The 18058-nt window shown below is 35.1% G+C and overlaps 1 protein-coding gene across 9 annotated transcripts in view; it reads left to right on the top strand.

The window, feature by feature from the left end:
• Positions 1-18058, top strand: part of LOC106665649 (neural-cadherin) — a 538139-nt gene that overhangs the window by 179333 nt on the left and 340748 nt on the right. For all 9 annotated transcript variants that reach the window (XM_024226991.1, XM_014392225.2, XM_014392222.2 and 6 more), the window contains one exon: positions 4733-4922. In XM_024226991.1, the coding sequence (XP_024082759.1) occupies positions 4733-4922 (190 nt within the window). The remainder of the gene's footprint in view (positions 1-4732; positions 4923-18058) is intronic.

The raw sequence follows: 18058 nt of genomic DNA, 5'->3' as shown, positions 1-18058 counted from the left end.
TGATGTTCAATGTAGAGTTATAAACGTATTTCAAGGATTCCGTTTGCGTTTTGCCATCGTCGTGGATTGTACGCTGAACTATTGACGTTATTCAATTCTTCAACTGACTACTGCAGGCCAGGTTTTCAAGTACTCGTGTCAATTATCTTGACTTATAGTTTTCTCACACCTTTCCTGTTAGTTGCGTATTGGGTTTTCCTATTCCATAACTGAAAGGCAGGCCAAAATAATAGAAAAGGACCGTACTACAAATTCATTCATATCACAAACCTCAAGAGGAAATCTTACAATTTATTTTGACTTAAATTTTTCCTTTTCTGGCATTATTTTCATAATGGGGGTTGGGCCACTGTGTAGAGGGGAGTTGACCTGCAGTGGCCCATATTGGCGAAGGTTGGAAATGATGTTGGGGAACATTGACTTTGGGAGCGGTTTGACTAAACGAATCAAAGGAGGCCAATTTGCGCGAAAAATATGCGCAGTAAATTGGTGTCGGGTCCCCAAATTGTGCCAACGTGGTCGACCATTGTTTGTTGTTTCCAGCCAGGTTTCTGTCAATTACATGTAAATAGCAATTATATACCTTAGCCAAACACAAAGCAGCAGCGATTTACTTCACCTAGGCATCCATCACGGCACAGGAAAACTAAGCTACTATGGCCACTGAGGCCATATTGGCCCAATCTTGTTGGCCTATGTATTAGCTCATGTAATAGCTGTGTGTGGAGCTAAGTCCATGGTCAGCGTGGCATAGTGCCCAATGCATTGGCTTGTTTTGGCCCATAGTGTAGAAGAGCTAAGTTTTTATCCGCAGCCATCGAGGACATTAGGTTCCCCCATGCTACTCGGTCGTCCTTACAAGGACAAGGACGCACCTAGTCTTTCCGGCCTTATCGGACGTTTTGATTCTCAAAATGAGAGCTGACGCACCTCCGCATACGACAGATGAGTGTTACAGCCGCAGCATTGGTGTAGAGGCTGTCCCGGCCTCGAGGGGCCAAGGCAGCCCTCGCTCCCCGCTTGCCCATTCCGAGTGGTCTGGCATGCATTCAGCATCGGACCGTATGCCGCGCGCAAAGGGCTACCTAGTCCGAAATACTTCAGCCTGGTTTCCCGCGCACTCCCTAGATAGAGAAGGCCACTCTATCTCCTAGAGTATTGGGGCTTCCCAAGCGTAGAAACTACCGGATCCGCTCCGGCCGCGGTTTTGTTTAAAGTGGAATTGATAACCACCCACTAGAGTGGGGCGGTAAAATCCGCCAAACGAGCTCAGCCTACACCTGCGTGCAAAGCACACTCGAATAGCAGCAACCGATTCACTACCCGCTCCCATCCAATCGCCACTACTCACGCATTCGAGGGACTTTCCAGCATAATCATCGCGTCCTCAACGCCTATACGTCATAGCAAGTTCGTGCGAAGGGCACAGATCGGGGACAGTCCGTTGTTAGGAAAAGAGATTACGATCCTGTTTATTAGAGTGCCGGGATTTCCTACCTGGCTAGTCTTAGGGGCCGTGTACTGGCTTAATAATATTAATAATAATAACATGGTTTAAAAATAGATTAATTTTTAATTTTTTGCTTCCTGCAAAAACAAAAATTCTTGTGCGCTGTTTAATTTTTCGTGTTCTTGTAAATCAAACCTGCTGAAATGTAGACATAAAAATAAACAAATAAAATAATATAATTGAGGAAGATACGAAAGATATTCGGGCATGGAAGCGTAAATGATAATCAACTGCATGATCTCTGTTTGTAAACACTTTTATTCATGTTTTATTTGATGAACATGTATAAGCTGGTATGTATAAGAAATACGAGCAAGACAACTGAAATAATGGAACGATTTATTTTTACCCATGTTTCCGTGGTAAAGGTAGCCCGTATGAGACCAAACATTGTATATTTCAGAATGACAGCTGTAGTGGGGTATTGTTTATAAATTTGTAACGATATTTCATTATTTAGCAGCATCTCTGATGCTTTTAAGGTAAGGATCCACATGTGCGATAAGAAAGTGCTTTTTATTATTGCGAGTGCTTTCTACGAGGCTTACTGTTTTTCAGACAAAACTAAAGAAAAGTCTAAATGACATTCGAAGTTTTTCTATATACAAACATTTAACGACTAATTGAATAAATTTACAAAAATATTTATAAATTTACATCCATAATAACAGCAAATATGAAATAAATGAAGATACATTGTAGAGAATCGCAGCACTAATTTATTTTATTTTCAATATTATTTCGTTATATAGCATTTTTCAGTCAAATGAAACTTTATTTCAACCAAATGAAACTTTTTTCAATCAAATAAAACTTTTTTCAATCAAATGAAACCATTTTTCAAGCAAACGAAACCTAAAACCTAATGATAATAATTATGTAGAGGAATAAATAAATGTCATTATAGTACTAACAATAATTTTTATGATGATTGAATACGAGTGTATAGTGTTTGAAAGTGAATATTACAATAATTGAATCACCCCAATCTAGATTAGTTTGAGTATAGGTCGGTGGAGGATTATCAAGTACTCCACCGACCAAACGGAATGAGTGTATTGTATGGATGTGTATGAATGTATTTATTTGTATGAATGTAGTGTTTGAAAGTGAAAATAGAATATAGACTTAGTTGGGGGCTGAAATGACCTAGATGTCGGAAGCCCCAGTCAGAAAAAAAGGCCCCAAAAAAAATCATAAGGCTTAGGTACAAGAATGTTTCTTGTGAAGATCCGTATTCATCAAACTTTTCTACATCCACCCCGTCGAAGTTTAATTAAGTGGGATAGAAAATTGTTTTTGAGCGAGCAACAACTTTCTGTGAAAGAAATTATGAATGATGGAATGGGTGTGGAGTTCAATCTTTTTTAAAAAGATGGTTCCTACTCACAGTAAGTTGTTTCACAACAATCCGGATTTCGAGCCCTTTAGCTCATCATCAGGTTGAATGGTTTCTACAAACACGTCTCTCGACATGAATTGCAAAAGAGAACCCGCTGATACCCCCGCCAACGCGACTTTCCAATGAGAAGCTGGTTTTTTAATGGCGCTCAATTTAAACGTGCGAAAAGCGGGAATTATAACACAAATAACTATTATAATTCCATCCTTGTTAATTTCTAATGTAAAATTTATATTACGGTGTTGAGAATTAATTAGCTGGAGGAATTCTTTGAGATCCTCTAAAAAACAGTAGAGGGCAAACGCATAATATCTCAATACCGACAATACCGACAATATGCATAAAATATCGTCTACATAGAGTTTCCAAAAATGAGCAGATTTAATTAATTTGAAAAGGTTTTTTTCGAAATTATCCATGAATATTTCGGCACAAAGTGGGGATAATGGAGACCCCATTGGTAACCCTTTCATTTCGTAAAATTTATTATTATTAATTTATTATTTATTATTAATAACTCACCGATGCTGAACCCAGCTGAACACGCCTTTTCAAAATTAAAAACAAGTGCGAGAAGGATGTTAAGCGATTCTACCAACATCAACAATTATCTTCCAGAGATCATCAACGGCAGTGTCAACACAATTACAAGTACTGACTGTACCAATTACGTTTTAGACTTATGTTAAAACTACCGGCAGCTGCCGCAGGAAGACCTCTGCATTAATACATATATATATATTCCTATATTGAATTTGTTGAATTTGAATTACAAAACTTTAAATACATTTTTGAGGCAATAAAAATGTATGCATAAATTACTAACATTTGAATTACTTGTGCCTTTTTATAAAACACCCTAATGTTTGGATTTCATTTTCTTGAAGTAACGTTTCATTTGCTTGAAAAAAGGTTTCATTTGCTTGGAAAAAGGTTTCATTTGATTGAAAAAAAGTTTCATTTGGTTGAAAAAAAGGTTTCATTTGCTTGGAAAAAGGTTTCATTTGATAGAAAAAAAAAGTTTCGTTTGACTTGAAAAAAATGCTATATATTAAGAAATTTTACTTGAGAATAGCGATAATTTCGATGTAATTATAAGAACAGGTATGTTCATAAATTCAAATTCAAAAATTGAAAATTTATCTTTTTTTAAACCTTGTTATTATTATTATTATTATTATTATTAATTTTTAAGGGCGTTTTAAGGCTAAGGTCATTTCACGCTCTAACATCCAAACCTTCTATCTTAGGCTATCATAAAATTCTCATTTCAATCCCATTTATTAAGTAATACCTCTTTCCTCTTATTTCCTGATGGAAAAGAGTTTAATTTAAAAAACAAAGATCGAATCGTAGAAAGCAATCATATCTGAATACTGCAAAACAATAATACATAAAATAAAAAGGAAGGAACTGAGTTCTGTATAAACTTATTTTTATTTGTTTGCAGTTTGATCTGTGATCATTCTAGTCTGCCAATTCACGTTGTATCTTTTGGTTAGATTCATATTGACATTTTGCTTCCTTTTCTGCCGTGTATTTTTGTGCCTTTTCTCATACAAGAAAAAAATAAAAAGCTAGCCATGCTGTCGCGTAGATTTTCATGGTCCGCTTATTCTAGGTGTGTTTCAGTCAGATGGCTTGCGACATTTCTAAGTCAATTAGTAGGTAGAAATCATAATTTCTTTGATTTGAATATCGCCGGATACTATGCGAGAATAAGTTATCCAGGACAAATATAAAATTCTAAATTATATAATTTTCAGATACTGGTCGCTATTGTATATCTGTTATAACACTCGTGTCGTTTTACTTTCCAGGTATATTATTTTATTGTCGACTCGCCGAGAAACGAGGGAAAAGACTTTTTCGAAATAAACCAACAATCCGGAGAGGTCTTTACGAAGGTGGTGTTCGATCGCGAAAAGCAGGGAGCGTACGCATTGGAAGTGGAAGCAAGAGACGGCGCACCATCAGCCAGACCGAACTCCGGCCAGGAACCAAATTCAGGTGAGTTTTATTACACTAATTAAAATTAAATGTGTAGACTGTTTCGTATATAAGCTACAATACAACTATAGGTCAAGTTTGTTCATTATTGCACCCATTGTTTTTAAAATACAGTTATTGTTGTTCTAGAATCAAAATATATTGTTTAATGAGAATTAGTTAAACATAAAAACGACCTTACATAAAATTTTGGAGAATTTTTCTTCGTGTGGTTATTATCCAGAAATAATTGTGATAATTTTAGCTTTTCTTTGACTTCTTTGTGTATGGTTTATTATAACAATTTTCAAATAGATATTTTGTGATCAAATATTGTAGTTTAGTCGAGTTATTTTAGAATTGAGTCATTCTGAGAATTTTCTGATTTAAGTAATTTACTATATTTCATCCCCTGTGTTGGTTGTCACCTCCTCATTTTCTACCAGGCCTTAACTCACGTTCTCTAGTGAATTTGAGCTTGATGACGATAATGAATATAAGGAATTACATCAACATATTCTGAAATGTTTGCTGAATAAATATTGCTCTGTTAGGTCGTGAATGGAATATTATACAATGATTGATTCTATGACATGGCTTCATTTGTAGAGTCAAATAAATACCCTCATAGCTCTAAATATTCAATGTATACCCTAGCAAAATTGGGAAATGAATAAATTTGTAATTTACAAAATGCAAATCACAATTACATTTATACTTTCAAATTACCTCAACGTACTTCGATGTGGAGAATCGGTTATACGAGGGGAGGAAATCGATGGCAATGGTACGTTAAACGATTCACATACAGGGGAGTGGAGGTAATCTTGTCTAACGGTTAGAAGTGTATTTGTCAGAATGTATTTTTTAAATAAATACAAAATAGAACAGCCCTTTCTTTCTAGAAAGTATAAAAACGCGTACATCTCATTTCAGAACGTTTGTATGATAAGTGGTAATTTTTGTTATTTCACTTGAATACATTTGGTGTGCTTTTGTTTTTTATATTGGAATATCAATTCTATAAGAAATCCTGCCAATTTCATTCCAGTCTTGAGCCATATTTGGCTTTTCAAATCTTTTCTCGTAAAGTCATTGAACCGCTTTGAAAAAGTAAGAATGTTGGCGAGATTCTTTTTGAAGTCTTGGCAATGTAATTTGGTGGTTTCTGGTTTATCCTCGCCGTTTTGTTCTGTCAGATGCGTTTTTGCAGAGCCCTGCTTATAACGCTGGCCAACCATTGAGAAAGGTGCGTCGGTGAATCGCGTCTGACAGGCCAAAGCAGCAAAGATTGTCGGAAACGACAAAATTTCTGAAATATTTGTGCTTTTTGAAAGATACCAAAGTAATTGAAGAAATTAATAACTTAGAAGCACAAAAGATCTACATTCAACTGTTTGCACTTAATTAGGAATTTTGAAAATAAAATTTAATAAAATATACAGAAAACTTTTGAAAATAAAATTTAATAAAATATACAGAAAACATTAATAAATATTTATGTTGTTGACATTAGGAGAAAAGAAGGAATACAACTGTTGTTAAAAACAAAATAAAAGATCATTTTGTTGATTTCGGTTCGCTCACTGATCGATTGATAGAGTGGCATGGAGTTAATTGATTCTGAAAATCGGTTACTTTCAAGATTATTAAAATTTTATTCCCTTACCCAATAAAATTAGCACTGGCACGTTCTTGACTCTACAAAACAATCAAGGAAGCTTTCCAATCGTAGAAAATGATTGAGTTGTCAATGTCCTCCGACTTTTTGAAAACTTCAAAAATAAAAAGTGCGACACTTTTGATTGACAATTTAATGAAATCAGAAATATTATTATTTTCCTTGCCATGAAACAAGCTATCGTTAGGAATATGATTTTGATTGTATTTTTCCTTATTTAGCAGTATTATAGAAAAATTATTTTTAAATGAAATAAATTGTAATATAACTTATTTTTATGTTGTTTGGTCTTCTCCATTCTGGCTTTTGTTATCTCCAGTAGTACGGTACAACAAATGCCTTTCCGTGCTTAAATCCCTGATGTCACCTTCCACACAACAGCACAATTATCAACAGTTTGTTAGTCCAAATAGCAGAGAATCGAATGTTTTTGCACTAAACTATGGTTTTGACTTTTTTTTGTAATTCTATCCTTGATTTTTTGTTTTTGCCAAGAGTTAAGAACAAAAATCTGATATGTATATATTTAACGCTTCATTATTCAGCGTCATAATAGATGATTAATCTTAAATCACGTAACATGCAATACAACTTCATGTTTTACTCTTTTTTGTTCTTTTTCGGTTGTTGTTACATGATTCTTAATTTTATATGGGCATCTTTAGAAATTATGTACAACCAAATTATAATTTTAGTTATAAATTTCGGTGGCATCTCCACCCAATCTTTAATCTCATGGCTATAAATATTTATTCGAATATTTTGAATAATTTTATTAAGTTTCGTGGTCCGCTTGACCAAATAAATTCTTTTCAATTAATTAAAGTTTTGGTTGAGATAAAAAAGTCAGTGTCACTAGCAGGATTCGAACCCACGATCTTCGGCTAGAAACGCCGCTACTTTACTACTTGAACTATCGTGTCTTCGATCCGCTCGGACACTTAACTTCCCATCTCAACCCCACCTTTTGAATTTTCCCTCCTTTTTGCCATTTTTCAAATGTCGTGTAATCTATTTGATTCTCGGCGACAAATGAAATGGCCACGGTGAGCTTTAGTGAAGTATATTTCATTTTTGCTTATTACATTTTATTAGGTTTCGTCGTCCGCTTGACCAAATAAATTCTTTTCCATTAATTAAGGTTTTGGCTGAGATAAAAAAAGTCACGACAGCTTAAGTGGTAGAGCAGCGGCTTATTTAGCCGAAGGTCGTGGGCTCGAATCCCGCTTGTGACACTGACTTTTTTATCTCAGCCAAAACCTTAATTAATTGAAAAGAATTTTGAATAATGCTTATTTACTTATTTTCATATTTTTTCTAGTTTTACTTATAGCAATGTTCCTGAAGTTGATTTTTACTGAAAATTAATACATGGTAATAAATAATTCATGAGGTTGAACATATGTTAATGTGCTTTGGTCATTTTCAATCATCCTAGTCATCGTCGTTGGTTTGGTTAGTTAGTAGATGTGTTTCGCCATCTCCAGTGGTGGGTGCTACGGCCTGCTTATAACCTGGCCAACTTTACCTGTACCTTAGATTATATATATCTATCGTTCGATAATTTGTCATCTCATCATACTATATATGTAAATATTTGTCACTAAGACAGGAAATTAGGTTAGTCATGAAAAACGACGTGATCACAGTTTTTTTTCAGGTTAGGCAAAAATGACCCTATTTACTAAATATCGTTAATATTTAATAAAACCTTTCATACAGTTAGAAACTTAATATACAAACGTAAAGTAGTGATAATCAAGAAGGTAATAAATATTCATTATACGATTTGCCGCTAGAAATAAACTGACTAATGAAAACTAACAATAATGAGCACTGTAAAAATATTTCACCTATAGGAGACTAGGCCCATTTTGCGAAATATATCTTCCATTCGAGGATCCTTGCTGTAAAATACGATTTAAAGAGGCAGGATATATAGTATGTTCGTACCTCGCGGTGATAATTTCAAAAAGAGCTTTCTTTTTCACGTTTTTCATTGTGTTCTACATTTTCTTCACGTTTAACACATTAAACAATATGACCTGAAATAATAATAATTATTTTTCACAGAATCGGTGAAACTGAGTTATTTTCAAGTTTAATCCTGTGATGATTATCATAATTTTTTTTTGTTTCATTTTCAATTAAGACAAAGTATGCTTTAAAAATAACCTGTACTTCTTAACAACAGATAACTTGGACATTGTTAATAAAAGATCTATTTTAAAGTTACTCGTTCTGCCCTCTTTGATTAAAAGTTATCAATTTTGTAAAGTACACCAGGATAATTTTTTTCTTTTATGTATTTTTTGGAGTGGATCCCCGTTTGATTGCATAGGGATGGTGGAATTTCAAAGATGAATTGATTCCAACAGAAACGAATAGAAAGGACCGCCTTTTCTCCTTTGCAATCTACAAACATACGAAGGAACAACTCCAGCATATTACGTCCGGGGAGAAACGGCTTGAACGTTCTCAATTTCGCGACTTGGGGAATTCTGAACCTTCAGTTTTGTTAAAGTTAAGCATTATCAATGCCACATAAAAAATCTCTCTCCAAAACGTTGAGTGAAAGTTAAGACAAGGAACTTGATTATTAATTTTTTTGTTGCATAAAAAGTCAAATATTGGTCTTTTTCATTTTTTTAACGGTAACAGATAATAATTAGTTATGTTGAGATCGACCTACAATTAATAATTGAGTTTAAGAGGATCGGAAGGAGGTCAACTGATACTAGGGCATCGGCTGACCTCCTTCCAATCCTCTTAAACTCAATAATACATAATATTTGAATTTCTTGTAGTGGAAGTAATATCAATGGTAGTTTGATCGTTTCCGATTGTTTTGTTCTGCTTTTTCTCGCTGGCCTATCAGAAGCGTTTCGACATTTCTCCATGTTTAGTTGTTGAAGGGTGTTGCCCCACCCATTGCGAAAAGGGGAAACGCGTCTGTCAGACCATACAGTTAGAATAGGTGGACCAAAACGGCTTTATAGGTTTTGAATCATCCTGTTCTAGGCATTTCTAAGGTTGTACCGTGTTGGCTCTTAGATCCAAGAGATTTTTGCTCTTGTTCAGAGCCATTTTTCGACAACCAGAAATAATCTATCAATTTAAGTAGGTTCTTCAAACTTAGGTGTTAACTTATTTACCTTAATTACCCCCTCTGAGAAATGATTGTGCTGAGCGCTGCTCATTGTGGAACTTTGGCGCGAGGGAGGGACCTTTTCCATTTTTTCGCTGAGTTCCGATTATTTCCCAGTTTCGGGTTCTTTTTTCGGGAACTGCTAGAGCTTTGAGAGCCTGTTTGATCGTAAAATTTAATTCCCAGGATTGTTAAGACATGGTTGGGTTTACAAAGAGTGCAACGGAGTACCGAAGACAGCTCGCGGTGCGTTTAATTTTATATTGAGAAGCGCTTTAATATATTTAAGTTAATTTTTTAAAATATTATTTTTGTGTATATCTTGTATTCAAGTGAATCCCAGCCGGCCACTCCCTCCAGCAGAGGGTTTAGTAATCATTCCTATATAAAAAACTGTTTTCGTTTTAATTTGTGTTGTATTTCCTTGGGATAACGTATTTCCTGTTTGTAAACCACATTCTTTTATCATTAAATCCTAAAAATCCCTAACCACCCCTAACCATCCCTAATCATTCATTCTAAAAGATCGGAAACGACCAAACTGCAGGTCTATCACCTAGATCCCCAATAATAAATCTAACATCAACGGTATTTAATTATTTAGGGAAATTCATAGAAAACTATTTTGCTAAGTAAAAGAAAAAGAAAAATTAATAGAAAATAAGATAATATCCTTGGTTAAAACAAAAACAAATAATATATGCTAATAGGCATGATAATTTATTTGTATTCTGTTATTCTACCGTTTGATTTAAATTTGTTTCAACAAAAATCCAACGAACTCCAAAGTTAAATTAAAATATTCTATAGTCATACAGAGAAATAGAAAACTACTTGAAAATCATGTTCAATGTTCTTATACGCAATATGCTCTATTAACCAATAAAATGTATACTTTGTAGATCAGAGTGCTCGTTTAAAAAATGAAATAATCTAAAACGTCGAATTTACATAACATTAATAAAATACGTTTATAAGACCAACATTGTGAAATTCGAACAGAATTTTTTAAGACGAGAAGCCAGAGAAAAATTGTAGTAAAACGAGGAAGGTCCCGTGGTATCCAAGTGATTACTTATGATAATAGGAATCCACTGGAGAATAATGAAAGGATTTCTCAGTAATACAGAGCTGATAAGAAGATAATGTCGGCTTTTCTCTTCCAACCATAAAAATTTAATAATATTTTTCCCTTAGTACAATCAATCATTGCAATTATTTTAATTTGTAGGGAAGGCGGTAAGAGATATTTCGTTTTTTCCTTCATTTTGTTGTAGGAAATAAAAAGAAAATTGCTAGATATGGGGTATTTTTTAAAAAAAGGTCAAGAACACACTGAAAATCCAAAAGCAACAATAAATCTCTATAGTTTTTAAGGAATAACATACTCTAACGGAAAATTTTCAGAGACTTTATGATTTTAAGAAAACGTTCATTTACTAAGACAAGGTCTAATCCTCCAAAAACCAACAATATTTGATTTGCTTCTAGAATTTCTTCTTGACATATGGAATTGTTGATGTTGTTTTTTCCCCGACAAACAGCAAGGTGATAGTGGGCTCTCAGTCTTGTTTTTCACTTGTTTGTCTTCTAAATTATTCTCCTCTACATTTTTATCTTCACGCTCCTTAAACCTGGGACACTTCCCTTACACCCTTCATATATTATCATATATAGTTTTGCATCAATATATCAATCATACAACAACGAGTATACTACATGACGGACTACCATGGTACTGTACATTCCGATGGTAACCGATCATTATACGTTGTACTTACTAGAAGACCTATAGCCAATACCATGCATACCCCATACACCCATCATCATTCTCGCAGAATACACACTAATATATACACACAAAGCCATATATAATATAGCCACACAAATGTATATACATACATTACCGTCGAATGTGTCGAATGCCCAAAACATGTAGTGGGCATCGGGGTTTTCAATAATCCTCCGGTAACTCCTCATTGATACCATACACCAACATCTGAACCTACGTAACATGACGTCGATATATTTTCAGTCAAACAGTATTCTCGCTAATAAATACATCCGTAATTATAAGACATAAAATATGTGAAGTGGTCGATTCAATTAGTTTATATGCATTCAGATAATCACTGCATTAAGACATTTGTTTTCATCTGAGAATAGGCCTGACTGTTCTCTTTGTATTGTTAAAATAATGTATTGCACTAGTAAGTGACACTGTCACCGGGTCATTACATTGGGGGCACTGTTGTTGTCGGCTGCCCACCATCGGTTGATCTTTTAATCAGCGGTTTATTTGTATCTTCCTCGTTAGTTTGGAACGGCAGAGATAAATAACTAATAACACTTAAAGGAAATATTGATCTGTGCGTGTCCGATACTAAAATAAAAACCTACAATTGTAAGAGAAAAATGTAATTACTTTAATGCTTGCCGCACTTCCACATTCCGTCTGCGCTGGATCATGATTTCTTTTTTGTCAGAAAAGTTTCAATACAGCTTTGCAGGGTTCCATGAACTCTGACCTTTATTACTCTTTCTTTATTACGTAGAATGGGGCAGTCCTTTCATTGAAGGATAATAAATAACTTATCCAGTTTCATTGCTAACTAAAGGGTGTTTATTTCTTGGACGGAGTAAAAATTTAAAAAGTTCCTTAAAAAATAAATAAAAGCATCAGTAAAAGAACTGCATCTTTTGACCCCATTTGAGTCGTTAACACAATTTTAAATTTTTATACGCGATAAAATCCTTTGATTTGACTAGGCATTTATTTTCCTGTCCCTAATTATATTATTGTAATGTTTATTGCAATACTATAGTTACATTATAGTATTGTAATAAATGTGAAACTCCATAATAAGTTGATTGGTAACAATAATTCTGTCGACGAGGTGTATCAGACGATTCATTTTTGAACAATTATTTCTCCCAAAATTATAAGCATTTTACATTTTTGTTTGATATCACAATATGGTATATCAAATCTTTTAATCTTTAAATCTTTTATAATAAGCTATATTAAAAATATTATTTGCATTGACAGTGTATTACATTTGATTAAGATGTATTGCCTACTTTTTGATAACCACAGTTTATTTTTGAGATATTTCGATTCTGGCATCCTTCCAAACGTTTTTGACTTTGGAACAAAAAACTATAGTTATCTGACCATCCCTAACATCCTCAAAAAACTATAACAATGTAGCCATATTTTTTGTTAAATTTTGTTTTGAAAGTAGCTAACAGTGATTCCTAAAAAATATAGGATCTTGCTCATGTATGGAAACGACTCACTATCAATATTCATTCACAGGTAACTTTTATTCAAATCCTTCCACTCGCTCAGGTAGATATTCGCACACTCGCATTCGGTTCGATAAAAGGACTCACATCTGGTCCATATGCATAAACATGATCTTTGGGGTTAAGTCCCGAACTTAGAAGTGGTTAGCAAAGGTTGCTTTTTCCTCAAACTTAATCAAAAATATATCAAATCTGCAAAGACAGGAATCTTGGCAGACAATCCCATTTCCTCCACACAATACTGTTTGATGAGGAAAAAGCCGAGGAGTATGGGCGGCTGAGAACCCGTACGAGACCGATAGGAGTTAGATTAAAGGAATTAATGGTCTCGAGAGGAGTACAATTAGAAAAAATAATCCCGGTTACTGAGGCCAAAATGGAACCGTGGACGCTCCCCTCGTCAACCATACGGGTCGATATGGCGATGAAGAAGAAAGAAGAGACCCCCTCTCAAGTTACAAAGCTATGTTCCTCTCGAGAGGAATTGGCAGGTGCTAGATATTTATATACTGATGGTTCAAAGAGCACCGAGGGGGTCGGCTTTGCCGTATACGGGGGAGAATACTAAGAAAACCTCTCTCCCGAGGACGACCACCATATTCACAGCAGAGATGTATGCCATATTGCCAGCGCTGGGCGAGATCAAACGTATGGGAAAAGGAAAATTTGTGATATGTACAGATTCGCTCAGCGCTGTCTCAGCTGTCCAGAATAAATTCTCTGTCGACCCACTGGTTAAATTACTCTACGAGCAATTAAATGCCATACAAGTTAATGGAAACGAGGTTGTTATCCTATGGATTCCGGGTCACGTCGCCCTCAAAGGAAATGAAGAGGCCGACAAGGCGGCTAAGGAAGCGGCGGAGATACCTAGTGACCCGGATATCCCAATCTGTCCAGCGGATGTCAAAAATTATTTAAGAAGAACAAGCTGGGACAACTGGCAAACCCGCTGGACTGGAATGACCGAAAATCTGAACCCGATTAAGCCGAATGTCAATTAAGCCGTGGGTCTCGGAGAATTTGGATAAAAGAAAAGCTATCATTCTAACAAGACTGAGAATAGGCCACACCAGGTTAACACGGACACCTTCTTATCGGGAAGAGACCCCGGAGGTGCCGCTAGGATGACAGTACAACACCTGATAGAAGAATGCATCAACCTAGCGCCATACCGTGACAGGTGTGGCCTTCCAGCATAGATGATTAGAGTATTAAAATACAACAGCGAGTATACTGATAACCTTGTTGCGTATCTGAAGAGGATAAATATATACATTCATATCTAGCTCTCTTCACACGTGGTTCTTTTTTATCTTACTTTGGTGAGAATGTATTTATTTGCGAGAATGGTTTCGTCGTTTAGTCGTTCGTCACTAATTTAGTTATTAGTGAAAGTGGTCGGGTCTGTGGTGGAATGTAGAGTACCCCACAGACACACCACATTTAGGTTTAGTTTAGTTGTAGGGAATTGTATAAGTAAGAGGTGAGGCAGCGGCGTTTTAATCCACACGCTGCCTACCTTATTTTAATTGTACATATTGTATGAATGAAGTCGTGTGAATGTATTTATTAATATGCAAGTATTTATTTGTGTGAAAGGTTCATTTTAACGGTTAGATTTTAATGGTGGAATGTCCTCTGGACCCGCCAACCTAGGTTAGTACATTTTATTGGTGTGTATGGTAATTTTATTGTAAAAATTGTATTAGGGCACTTCACCACGTGTGAGGGGCAGCACTGGGTCACCAAGCATCCGAACGCCCCTCCACTACAAGAAGAGGGAGTCGGTAGTGAAGTGACACACGTATCCACGAGATACGAATTAGTCCAACGTATCCGGTCCTGAGAAAGATCGCTTGGAGAATCTCCAATCACTCCAACACAGATTCGCCTAGCCCAATACAAATCAACGAAAAGAAATAAAACTCCAAAACGAGGAAACAGAGGAAGAAAGAAGAGGAGGGAATAAAGAGATGAAGGGAGATAATTGAGAGAGGGTGGGGGACGAGGTATATGAAAACTACTAACCCTCAGAGCTACAAAAGAGCGGAAGATTTGGAGGGAAATAGTGAGGCCGTCCCCCCTCCTTATGCGCCTGCGTGTGGACTTGGGTGTTGCATATACGCTCACACGCACGCATAAAATAGAAAAAAGAGAAAAAAAAGAAGGGGAAAAATAGAAGGTGGTAATGGAAAAAGAAAATGAAAAAACACTAACCCCCGCATTTAAATTTTCTAGCGTGTCGGCTATGACCTTTGCCGTTCGCCGACCCCACAAAAAAAAAAGAAAAAAAAAGCATGTAAGGCAAAAGTCCTTAATATTTGCGATTTTTTTGTTTAATTATAAAATAATCGTGCTCTTATAGTGTCATATGAAAATTTACAATTACAATTCAAATTAAAAATTATATGTAACTAAATATATGTATATAAAAATAAATTATTTTTCTATTATTAATTTAAAATTTTTTCGTGAAATACATTTTCATATGATTTATAGAAGACCAATTATTTTACATTTTACAAATTCTCGAATTAATAATAGAAGAATATTTTATTTTTATGTTTAATATATATAATTTTTACTTGTAGTTGTAATTAATTTCCTTATGGTCTTATAAAATCTCAATTATTTTATATTTAAACAAAAATCGCAAATATACAGGAATTTTACTTCACACGGTTATATTTCATACCACCTTCTAACGTTCTTTTATGCTTTAGAGTAAGAGTTAATTAATAATTAAAATGATTAATTTAAATAAATTTAAAAAGGGGTAATTTGACGATACAAAAGGGTTAATTTGAAATTAAAATGGGTTAATATGAAGGAAAAAAGCTGTAATCCTGATTTGGAACAAATATTATTATAGTGCAGAAAACAATTGTTTTTGTTTTGTATCCGTCCGGGAATATTTTTAAACCTTTCTTAACCCTGTGTCCAGCCTTTTGTCATGGGTTAGAAAGTTTTCGTTGTCGACCCGTGGGAACGGGTCCAAAATTTACCGGAATTAGACTTTATCTACGGTAACTGCTTGTGCTGGAATAGGCAAGCTTCGCGACACTGCTTTCTGAAAGGGCGGTAAAAATATATAAATGGATTCCAGGCTCGTATCCAGATTTAAGGTTATTATCCCGTTTGGTAATGCACGAGAGTTCTTCTTTCTTTTGCAACCACGTAGCTACATGTGTAAGAGAAATCGTGTCATTGTTTATTTATTTATTTTTATTTTATTTTTTCTAACTTTCCTATTCGTTGTTGAAGTCTGTTTTTTTTAGGTTTACAGTTTGAACTTATTAAAGAAAGCATATGACTTCTGCAAGCTAAATATTTTTGTCTTATTTCATTCACTAATGCTTCACCTAGGTAAACATTCCTGCTGTCCACAGGTTTTAGTTAACCTTATAGGTGATTAATAGCAAATGTTACTGCACTCCATCTTCGATAATTAATGACATTGCAGTAACAGTGTTGCAGAGTCTGCACATGTCACGTCATGGCCAATTTTGTATCCTGCCTATTAATGCGCTTATGGACGATTAACTGAGTTTATGGCCCATCTCAGCTCTATTCATCAAATCTCTATTCAAAATTTAGTCCATTATTAACATCCGGGAAGGAGGTCATCTGGGTAAGATTTAGAAAAGAAACAATATCGTCTGGTTACTATTCGTTCTTGTTTACTCAAAGCACACCTGGCACATTGGATGAATTTAACTAAAATCTGAAACATTGTTCAATTGTTTTTTGTTTACAAAGTGAACTATTATATTACATTTCACACATATTCGCACTTTGTCAACCTACACGAATTCGCTCGTATGAAACATTAGGCAAAGTTAACTTACTTTTACTTTTTTTTAACCCCTCCCCCTCACAACTTTGCAGCCTCTTTTGGCATAGTTCCAAAGTTAAGCTTGCACAGATTTCCCCAATAGTCTCCCCTCGGCGAAGGCTTACTTTACTTAGTAAATTGCGAAGAGAGACATAAATCCAATGCAGGATTTCAATTAAGAGTTGAGGAACACTTTTTTCGGTTATAAATCAACAAGGAGGAAATAATTACATTCTTTCCCAGGGAGAGGACGCCTTTGAAGTTTTTCAGTGTTTATAACAAATACGGTCGGCTGTTTCGGGTAAGGGAACTTAATGAAAATAGGTTTGCTTTACTTAACATAGCTATTGAACGGTGAACCACATATTTCCCATTATAATGGAAGTTCTCAATAATTTAAACAATTCATAAGACAAATAAACCTTCAGATCTTCCTAGTTTCTATCGGCCCATTAGTCTCCTATCTATCCTTGCCAAAATTCTAGAAAAACTCCTTCGAAGATTACGGCCCCTAATTAGTTTGAATTCTGGTCACGTCACTCGACAACTCAACAGCTGCATCGTGTTGCTGACAATATCGCCTCTTCCCTTTAAAACTTAAAAATATATAAATTATATATAAATATATAAACTCGATTCTTGATTTAGAACCACCTAGAATCGAGACTGGCAGTTGGGCTTGCTTTCGAAACTGAAGAACATCCTCCCTCATGCTGAGAACATACTTGTCGGGCCGATTTTGCCGAGTCTGTCAGGGAACTGAATTTTTACATTATGTACGCATTAGTGCAGGGTGTTCATCAGGGAAACATACTCGGTCCATTTCTATTTTCAATGGTCATAACAGATATTCCTACACGTGTTAACATTTCAACACACATTCGCCGTTGATGCAGCCATTCATACACGCAATTCGGACTTCTCCATAAACTCAACATTAGAACAACAACAGAATCCATTGACAGTATGGTTCGCAAAGTGGAGAACGAAAATAAACCTAACGAAAAGATAAATAATAATAGATAAATTTCTACCCTGTGTAAAAGTATCTGTACTCTAGTGAGTATAAATGGAATCTACCATTGCCTACCTTGTGCGTTATCTTGTACTTTTCAAGGTTAAACGACTGACTTGGAATCCCCACACAAGTCTGGAAAGACAGCCAACAAACCGACGTTATA

The sequence above is a fragment of the Cimex lectularius genome, unplaced genomic scaffold, assembly GCF_000648675.2.
Source record: "Cimex lectularius strain Harlan isolate CLEC.00 unplaced genomic scaffold, Clec_2.1 scaffold104, whole genome shotgun sequence".
In the NCBI taxonomy this organism is placed as follows: domain Eukaryota; kingdom Metazoa; phylum Arthropoda; class Insecta; order Hemiptera; family Cimicidae; genus Cimex; species Cimex lectularius.
Note: the sequence above shows the minus strand (reverse complement) of the source record. Positions and strands in the feature narration are given on the sequence as shown.